At 37.8% G+C, this 10,785-nt stretch overlaps 1 protein-coding gene across 1 annotated transcript in view; it reads left to right on the top strand.

Annotated features, from left to right (window-relative positions):
- Positions 1 to 9,584, top strand: part of CWH43 (cell wall biogenesis 43 C-terminal homolog) — an 83,156-nt gene extending 73,572 nt beyond the window's left edge. The window contains exons 15-16 of the mRNA XM_004382909.1: positions 5,616 to 5,771; positions 9,333 to 9,584. Coding sequence (XP_004382966.1) covers positions 5,616 to 5,771; positions 9,333 to 9,411 — 235 coding nt within the window. The 3' untranslated portion in view covers positions 9,412 to 9,584. The remainder of the gene's footprint in view (positions 1 to 5,615; positions 5,772 to 9,332) is intronic.
- Positions 9,585 to 10,785: the final 1,201 nt, after the last annotated feature.

The raw sequence follows: 10,785 nt of genomic DNA, 5'->3' as shown, positions 1-10,785 counted from the left end.
TTCTCTGAATGTTTGGTAGAATTCTCCAGTGAAGCCATCTGGGCCAGGGCTTCTTTTTGGTGGGAATTTTTTTTATTACCTTTTCAATCCCTTCTCTTGTTATGGGTCTGTTCAGATTTTCGACATCATTTTGTGTTAGTTTGGGTAGGTAGTGTGTTTCTAGAAATTTGTCCATTTTCTCTAGGTTTTCAAATTTGTTGGAGTATAGTCTTTCATAATACTCTGTTGTAATGTCCCCCATTTCATTAATTATTTGGGTTATTTGTGTCCTTTCCTGTTTTTCTTTTGTCAGTTTGGCCAGTGGTTTGTCGATTTTGTTGATCCTTTCAAAGAACTAACTTTTGGTTTTGTTGATTTTTTCTATTGTTTTTCTATTTCTGCTTCATTTCTTTCTGCTCTGATCTTTATTATTTCCCTTCTTCTGGTGGCTGTGGGCTTTTTTTGCTGTTCTCTTTCCAGTTGTTCAAGTCGTATAGCTAACGTTTTGATTTTGTCCCTTTCTTCTTTTTTGATGTGTGCATCTGTTGCTATAAATTGTCCTCTGAGGACTGCCTTTGCTGTGTCACAAAGGTTTTGTTATGATGTGTTTTCACTCTCAGTTGATTCTAGGAATTTTTTTATTCCATGTCTGATTTCTTCTATTACCCAGTGATTTTTAAGCAGGGTGTTATTCAGTTTCCATGTAACTGATTTTTTTCCTTGCTCTTCCTGTTGTTAATTTCTATCTTGATGGTGTCGTGGTCAGAGAAGATATTTTGTATTATCTCAATGTTTTGGAATTTGTTGAAGGTTGCTCTGTGGCCTAAGATGTAGTCTATTCTGGAGAGTGTTCCATGTGCATTGGAAAAGAATGGGTACTTTGCAGCTGTTGGGAGTAGCGTTCTATGTATGTCTCTGAGGTCAAGTTGACTGATTGTGCCCTTTAGCTCTTCTGTATCTTTGTTGAGTTTCTTTCCAGATGTTCTGTCCTTTACCAAGAGTGGTGTGTTCAAGTTTCCTACTATTAATGTGGAACCATCAGTTTGTCTTTTCAGTGCTGTTAGAGTTTGTTTTATGTATTTTGGAGCCCTGTCATTGGGTGCGTAGATGTTTATTATGGTTACATCTTCATGATGGATCATCCCTTTAATCATTTTATGGTGTCCTTCTTTGTCTTTTATGGTGGATTTTGTTTTAAAGTCTATTTTATCTGAGATTAGCATTGCCACCCCTGCTCTTTTTTGGTAGCTGTTTGCTTGATATATTTTTTCCAATCCTTTGATTTTTAATAAATTTACATCTTTGTTTCTAAGGTGTGTCTCTGGTAGACAGCATATTGATGGATCATGTTTTTTTATCCATTCTGTCACTCTCTGTTTCTTTATGGGTGCATTTAGGCCATTTACAGTCCGTGTAATTATTGATAGGTGTGAGTTTATTGCTGTCATTTTGTAGGGTTTTTTGTTTTTGTTTTTGTTTTTTGCTGACATTTCCTTTGTTCCTCTTACTCTCCTGTGCTGAATTCCTTTTGTTTGTGGATTTTGTTTTCATTTCTTTTGTTTTTGTAGGTTTTGTTTTTACTGAGACTCTATGTTTTTCATCTTTATGTTGATGAGTTGGTTTGTTAACTTTCTTTGTGGTTACCTTGAAGTTTAGCCTTATCTTCCTAGGTTTGAGCCAGTCTATTATTAGTTGGTATTGCCTTGCCTTCTTCTCTATTAGAAAGTTCTATACCTACAGCACTTATTCCCTCTTTTATTGTTCTGACGTTGTTGTCATTTACAGATTAACCTCTGGTTCCCTATTGTAATTCTTTTGATTTTGGATAGTCCTTTAGAGTTTATTTCCTAGGTTGGTATCTGGCTGGTACAATCTTTAATCCTAGATTCAAGCTGTGGTCTGATGTTCTTTATTCTCAGTCTGAAGGACACCCTTTAATAATTCTTGTAAGGTTGGTTTGGTTTTTACATAGTCCCTTAATTTCTGTTTATCTGGAAATGTCCTAATTTCACTATCAAATTTGAACGAGAGTTTTGCAGGATATATTATTCTTTTCTTTTTCTGATTTTTTTTTTATTGTACTTCAGGTGAAGGTTTACAGAACAAATATTTTCTCATTAAACAGTCAGTACACATATTGTTTTATGACATTGGTTAACAACCCCACGACATGCGAACACACTCCCTTCTCGACCTTTTTTTTTTTTTTTGGTGAAAGTATACATAGCCAAAGATACACCATTTCAAAAATTTCTACATGTACAGTTCAGTGACGTCAGTTACGTTCTTCCAGTTGTGCTGCTATTCTTACTTTAGATGAAGTTTTACAGAACAAAATAGTTTCTCATTAAACAGTTAGTATACATATTGCCCTATGACAATGGTTAAGAACCCCACTACGTGTCAACATCGTCCTTACTCAACCTTGGGTTCCCTATCACCAGCCTTCCTGTCCCCTCCTGCCTTCTAGTCCTTATCCCTGGACTGCTGTGCCTCACTAGTCCCATTTTGTTTTATGGGGCTGTCCAATCCCTGGCTGAACGGTGAACCTCAGAAGTGGCTTCACCACTGAGCTAAAAGGGTGTCCAGGGGCCATACTCTTGGGGTTTCTCCAGTCTCTGTCAGGCCAGTAAATCTGGTCTTTTTTGTGTGTTAGAATTTTGTTCTACATCCTTCTCCAGCTCTGTCCAGAACCCTCTGTTGTGATCCTGGTCAGAGCAGTCAGTGGTGGTAGCCGGGCACCATCTAGCTGTACTGGACTCAGTCTGGTGGAGGCCTTGGTAGCTGTGGTCCATTAGTCCTTTGGACTAATCTTTTCCTTGTATCCTGTTCTCTTTATTCTCAGGGGTGAGACCAGTGGAGTATCTTAGATGGCTGTTCACGGGATATATTATTCTTGGTTGGCAGTTTTTTTATTTCAAGGTTTAATATGTCGTCCCATTGCCTTCTTGCCTGCATGGTTTCTGCCGAATAATCAGAGCTTAGTCTTATTGTTTCTCCTCTGTATGTGACTTTTTGTTTTTCTCGAGCTGCTCTCAGAATTCTTTGTCTTTGATTTTAGCGAGCGTGATTATGATACGCCTTGGTGATTTTCTTTTGGGGTCTGTTCTATATGGGGTTTGTTGACCTTCTTGGATGGTCAGTGTCATGGATTGAATTATGTGCCCAAAAAATGTGTGTATCAGTTTGGCTGGGCCATGATTCCTGGTTTTGTGTGATTTTCCTATATGTTGTAAATCCTGCCTCTATGATGTTAATGAGGGAGGATGGGTGGCAGTTGTGTTAGTAAGGCAGGACTCAATCTACAAGACTGGATTGTGTCCTGAGGCAGTCTCCTGAGATATAAAAGAGAGAAGCTAGCAGAGAGACAAGCGGACCTCATATCACCAAGAAAGCAGTGCCAGGAGCACAGCGCATCCTTTGGACCTGCGGTCCCTGTGCGGAGAAGCTCCTAGTCCAGGGCAACACTGATGAGAAGAAGGCCGACAGAGAAAGCCTTTCCCTGGAGCTGACACCCTGAATTTGGACTTTTAGCCTACTCTACTGTGAAGAAATAATTTTCTCTTTGTTAAAGCCATCCACTTGGGGTATTTCTGTTACAGCAGCACTAGATGACTAAGACAAATAGGTATGGTGAAAGGATACAACCTAGCCAATGCAGAAGCCCGGGGCCAGGAGGGTGCAATGTGTTAGAGGAAAAGTAAGGCTAGTGGGGTGGGAGTGTACGTGTAGGGGGTGGGGTGGGGAATGGGGGTGTCATGAGAAGGATGAGGTAGGTGGGGAGTGTGTGGACAGAAAGGGAAGGGAGGAGATCTTGTAAGGTTCTACTGGCCCTTACTGAGGACTTTAGATAGTACTCTGAGTAAAAAGGTGACCTTTCTTGGTTCCTGGACAATTCCATGAGTTCATATGCTTACTGAAGTTAGCTAAGGAAGGACCTCAAGGTGCTAGGATCATTCTGGTTACACTGCTAATTCAGAAACCCTAAAAGGCCTGGTATATGCCCAAATGGCTGCTGGACATATAGCTCAACTTTAATTTTGGTGTTTCCAAAGAGTTAAGCGGGGATGGGGCATGGTAAAGTGTCAGCTTGGTAAAGTACTTTATATTTCAGTTTGCAAATACTGTTTACATGTTTATTATAAGGGTTGTCTTAATGGGGATAGAATTTCTAGAAAATAGTTTATAATATAGTTGTAAAAATTGTTGGTCATCAAGGAACAGTGGTATATATAGTAACCATAATAGCTAATAGCTGGGTTCTGTGTACATATGTAGCCTCTCAAGAGAGTGGGATGGCATGGTTATGTATGTGCGTGTGTGTGCGTGTGTGTGTGTGTGTGTGTGTGTGTGTATGTATATATATGAAAATTTTGATACTTTCAAGAGTATATATAATATATATAAGTTAAATGGAGCCCCGGTAGCACAGTGTTTAAGAGCTCTGCTGCTAACCAAAAGGTCAGCAGTTCAAATCCACCAGCCACTCTTTGGAAACCCAACGGGGCAGTTCTACTGTGTCCTGTAGGGTTGCTATGAGTTGGAATGGACTTCACGGCGATGGCTTTTTTTTTTTTTTTTTTTGGTTAAGACCTATGGGGCAGTTCTACTCTCACATGGGGTCGCTACGAGTCAGAATTGATGTGACGGCACATAACAACAACAACATTAGAATAAGAAGGTCCTTTAGTGGCCCAAATGGTTAAGCACTTCAATACCAACCAAAAAGTTGGCAATTTGAGCCCACCCAGAGGCACCTTGGGAAAAAGGCCTATCTGCTTTTGAAAGGTCACAGCCATGAAAACCCTATGGAATGCAGTATCACTCTGCAACACATGGGGTCACCATGAGTCAGAATCAACACAAAGGCAACAGGTTTGGTTTTGATTTTATTAGAATGAGAGCTTCATAAAGGCAAGAACTTTGTTTTGTTCATTGCCTATCCCCAGTGCCTACAACAGTGCCTGGCACATAATAGAGACTGATACATATTTATTCATTAAAAAAGGAGTCAATGAAGCTGACTTAATTTTTCTTTTTTGAAAAGACAAAATATAAATAGAATGAATTCTTTGCTGCTCACCTCATTTGCTGTTCCCTCATTTTTCCATTTGAGCGTCTCAATAAGAACTGTCTGGATAATGTCTATAAAGTGCTTTGAATTTCCTGGAGAACTGAAAGCTTTAAGCAAAACAGGATGTGTAGTTGTTTTTAGACATATAAAATATTTTATTTTAACTTGTAAGAGTGAATGAAAATATGCATGTGGTGTTTGGATTTTTAAAGGTAAAAAACAACTTAGGCATAAACTCCTGTCATTGTGAAGAATTTCTTTTATCAACTCAAAACATAATTGTGTGGAGGCAGTTTGTGTAAGCAGAATATTCATTAGTGTAAGAAAGTAAATTAAGTCTGCCAAGTATATTTAGTTAATTAAATTCATGTGAATGCTCCTTATTTATATCATAAAGCGATGTTTTGATTTTTAGTTCTAAGTTAGTCCTAGTTGTAATATACAGACTCTGAGGAGTTAGAAATGGGAAATTGGTTTAATAATGAAAGTATTAACTGTTGGGGTTCATCAGATTTCTGCATGATGATAAAACCTTTACAAACCATTTCTATTTCCGCCACAGATTAGGATATGCAAGAATCTCCCATGCTGAACTGAGTGACTCTGAAATTCAGATGGCCAAATTTAGGATCCCTGATGATCCTATTAATTACAGAGACAACCATAAAGTAGTCATCGACCACAGAAAAGTTCCCGAGAAAATTCATTTCAATCCCAGGTGAGTGAGTTTCTCTATGTTGTAGACTACAGTTATGAGAGTTTGGTAAAGTAGAGGTTCAGTGAAAACGAGGGAAATCCTCAGTGACATGGATTGACACCATAACTGCAACAATGGACTCAAACATGCCACTGACCATGAAGATGGTACAGGACTGGGCAATGCTTCATTCTGTTATACATGAGGTCGCCATGAGTCAGAGCCAACTGGACAGCTATGAGATGCCCCATGTCCTCTGGGGAATCTAAATATCACCTCAAAGTTAGCTACTGATTGTATTTGGTTCTAGAGGTTCATTCCAGGTAAGGGAGCTCATAGTAAAGATATAAAATCCTATTTCAGTTGAAGTAATGGTCCCTGCTTTCTGAGATAGAGAAACATTTTATGGTCCCAACTTCGGGTAAAAAAGATTAATCATCATTATCATTGTCACCATTATTAACATCATCAAAATAGCTAATATTTGAGTGCTACTATGTCTCAGATAAGGAGTCCTAGTAGCTCAGTGGTTAAGCACTCAGCAGCTAACTGAAAGGTTGGCAGTTCATACCCACCCAGTGGCTCCATGGGAGAAAAACTTGGCAATCTGCTCCCGTAAGGATTACAGCCTAGAAAACCCTGTCCGGCAGTTCTGCTCTGTCACATGGGGTCACTATAAGTCAAAAATCGACTCAATGGCACCCAACAACAACATGCCTCAGATCCTGTTCTAGGTGCTTTGTGTTCAGTTTGGTACTCTTATTATCCCTATTTTATAGATAAGGAAGCTTAGGCTGAGGAATGTGACAGAGCTAATGAGTGGGAAGAAAGCCTATTAGCATCCTTGGATTGTCGTGAATCTTAGCTTAGGCTGGAGCGATTTTAAAAAATACCACTGCCTGAACCCCACCCCAAACCAATTATTCAGAAGCTCTTGGAGTGGTACCTGGGATTTGGGATTTAAAAAAATATTTCCAGACTGTTCTAATGAACAGTTAGGATTAAGGATGACAGGCATAATGTAATTCAGACTATGGAGAGTGGATAATTTGTTTACATTGCAGATATTCTACCATGTGAAATATATGGGGTTTTGTTTTGCTTTTAACTGAGGTATTCTGAAAAGTCTGTTTGCAGCAGAACATATAATTTGGAATAGGTACTCTTTTCTCCTCCTTGACTGGATAATGAGAGGAAACTTCTGCATAAAACCAAACTTGGAACATGTCATGTACATTATTATTATTATTTGACATTTCTACTGTGTTCACCAGCTAATAACTTTAGAAATTTCTCAGATTTCATTTTGTCGTGGAAAAAGAAAGACATTTCTCCATCCTCTTTTTCTCCTTTGTCCCACCTTATAACAAGAAAAAACTGCACCAAAGTGTAGGCAATTAATGTGAGAAGTGCTATGACTAAGTCTTGATTTGCTTCCATTATTGGACTTTTATCTTGTCCTTTGTACACGTGGTTGTAAAAACCATGCGCTCTGGGGTCAAGTGGCATGGGTTCAAATCCTCACTCTTGGCAGCTAATAGCTGGGTAACTCTGGGCAAGTTGCTTAGCCCCTCTAAGCCACAAGTCCTTCACTGAAAAAAAAAAAAAAAAGTATTAGTGTCTAAAGAAGCCTAGTGACACAGTAGTTAAGCGCTTGGCTGCTAACTGAAAGGTTGGAGGTTCAGAACCACCAGGGGAGAAAAGATCTGGTGATCTACTTCCATAAATACAGGAAACCGTACAAGGCAGTTCTGCTCTGTCCTGTAGGGTCACTAAGAGTCTGAATCGACTTGATGGCACCCCACAACAGGGTCTACCTCCTATGGTTACTTGAGGTTTGAATGACACATAAAGTTCTTAGAATAAATAGTGCATAGTAAATGTTCAATAGCAATAGCAAGAATAGTGTTTGTAGTAATAACAGTGGAAGTAAAATAGGAAGTTTTCCCTCCTTTTGCTGATTGAGGTGACTTCTTAAATGGAAACTAGAAGCACATCAAACACTTCACTTCTAAGTTAGAAGCAGTGACAACTAGTAGGTCCTATTTGTTCTAACAGTTATATAAGATCTGGGAAGAAAAAGACTTTCCTATTTCTTTATCTTTTGTATACCAGGAATGTAGAGAAATTCAAATAAAATATTTTTGGCTAACCACAACTGCAGATTAATTCCAACCAACTGTGAGCAGAGCTAGATATCTTTTTTCCCACTCAGTTTAATTATGAAAATAATGGACGCATAACAAGGAGGCCCGCCTTAATTTAAAATGTTCTTATTACAAAAGGTACAAGCACACATATAAAAATTTATAAGTAGAAATACACAAAGAAAACTAAATTTACCAAAAATCCGTCTTTTTAAATTCCTTAATCCAAGAAATATTCATTGAGTACTACGATGCCAGCACTGTGCTGGGCTTGGGCTAGATAGAAACTAACAAGCAAACTAACAAGCAAGACAAAGTCTCCCTCCTTATGGAGATCACGTTCTAATAGGGAGATAAGCAATTCAAAGGTTATCACTGGTAATATTTTGGGGTATATCTTTGCTTTTTATATGCACATGTATCTATGTGTCATATAATTATCCCGACTTTGTAAATGTGACATATATATATATGTATGTATATGTGTGTATACTCATTCTATTTGTTAAGCTTATTTTTTTCCACCCAGTAGTGTATTATGAACTTCCTTCCATAATACAGTATTGCTCTTAAAATCATTTTTAATGATTACTTAACATTCCATTGTATGGATGTACTAAAATTTAGCTAACTAGATTTAGGTGTTTTTGCATGTTTATTTTTTCTTATTTTAAAACTCTTCCAGGGACTCCTTATTATTACATCTTTGGGCATATCTTTGATTACTGCCTTAGAATCCAGTTCTAGATGTGAAACAGCAGGATCAAAGGTTATGCAAAATTTTAGTATTCCTTATCATTACATTTTTTCAGATGACAAAGTAGACAGATTTCCCATCGCCTACGTTATAGAGGTTATTTGGATATTACTGATGAAAAAGGGAAGCAATTGTCTCATTTGCTCAGGTCTTAGCTTGCTTTGCAGTATCTTTTGTATTTCCTCATAGCAACCAGAGCTATATAATTAATTAGTTATTCATGAGCAAAGTAAATAGCTAATCTGCAGCATGTGAGCACTTGTAGAAGGTTTAGAGGTTATGCCAAAATAGATTTTGTATACACACAAAAGCAACATGAATAACATTTCAGGTTTCCTGTCTGCTTCTCCTGTAAAATGGATGTTCTTCAAACTGAGGGCTGAGAGAAAATCCACCACTGATTTTTCAGCAATGTCATCAGCCAGCAATTCCTAAACAATTGTGCTTTTGCAATGATCCATGACCATGGAAAGAAGACTTTAGAGGTTAACATTTTAGTCTGCCTTTCCATATGCATGAATCCTTTTTTATTTCTTCATTGTATGTTTAATAAATTGATCACATCTCTCTAGGTTTTATGACAATTAAGTGAAACCACAATGGATTATGGTTGAAATTTTACATAAGAACATACCTTTTTGAATGGTTTTTACGTGCTGATTGCTTTTTGTTTTTTAGATTTGGATCCTACAAAGAAGGCCACAATTATGAAAACAACCATCATTTCCATATGAGTACGCCCAAATACTTTTTATGAACTATTTAAAACAAGAAGTCATTAACTTGGCAAATCTAAGGAAAAAAAATATGTAAGATATTAAAGAAAATGTGAAAATACATACAAAGAACCTCAACTTTAAAAAAGTATGATATCTGTGCAATGGAAAGTGCCATCAATTTATAAAATATTGCTTAATGAAAGCATTTCTCCCAATTGTTTTTAAATTTTATATTAAAAAGTGGAATGGGAGGCAATATAAGAAAATTTTACTATTAAACATAAAATAATAAAAATGTCTTTAAAAAATTTTTTTATCGTGATGAAATGTATGTAACAAACATTTACCATTTCATCCGTTTTTACATGGACAGTTCAGTGACATTAATTACATCCATCATAGTGTGCAACAATCTATTCTGTTCCAAAGTTTTCATCCCCCTTAACAGAAACTCAGTAAAATGTCTTGTCTTTTCCATGTTGAAAAAAAATGGGAATTGATTTATTGATGAGCCAGAAGGACTACTTAACAAAAATCAAGCAGTCTTGAATCTTTCTTGGGACAAAGCAGGGAAAAAACATTTCAAGAGTAAGTCTACTTGTTAGAAGAATAACGTGTATGTGACTACTGCTGACTAATCAGCAGCAGCAGCATCTCCATCACACTCCTTCCCTGAGCTATGAAGTATCATCTGTCTTTTCCCCATCCTCTTTGGCAGTACATGATGCACTGTATTGATGCTTCCAATCAGTCAGGCCATCAGGCTCTCAGTGAGCACACCTCAACACACAGAGTGGTCTCATGGAGTATATTTCCTTCCCTAAACTAAACAGGAAGGTGATGGGAGAATTTAGCTCAATAACACTCTTTATTCACAGGGAATAGTGATTTGAATGTTGTTCATGGAGGCATATAGATCTTAGGACTGTAAAAGGCCCTGAATATTGTTTGGGGCCAGGGATAAGCATTAGAAGATAATTTTCAAAGGTTTTATGTCACAATCTAAGGGAGTTCCTTGGGTTTACTTAATAAAAATGTATTGCGCACACTGCCATATGTAAAGCACTGTGTCCCTCTGGTGGTTTTAAAGATATGTCCATAAATGATTTGCCACTTCCTTCAAAAGGTGATGGCCTGATACACCTCTCTTTGGGTGTGGGCTGGACTTAGTGATTTACTTCTAATAAATAAACTAAAGTGAAAGAGATCGTGTGCAACTTGCATGCCTAGGTTATACAAGATACTGTGGCTTCCATCTTGGTCTCTCTCTCTTGGTTTTGGGAGAAGCCAGCTGCCATGTTGGGAGCAACCCTATGGAGAGGTCTCCGTGGTGAGGAACTGAGACCATGTGCAAACAACCATGTAAGTGAGCCATCTGAGATGTGGAACCTCCGACTCCAGTCAATCGTCAG

This window comes from Trichechus manatus, unplaced genomic scaffold (assembly GCF_000243295.1).
Source record: "Trichechus manatus latirostris isolate Lorelei unplaced genomic scaffold, TriManLat1.0 scaffold00101, whole genome shotgun sequence".
Lineage (NCBI taxonomy): Eukaryota > Metazoa > Chordata > Mammalia > Sirenia > Trichechidae > Trichechus > Trichechus manatus.
This window is presented reverse-complemented; position numbering and strand designations above follow the sequence as displayed.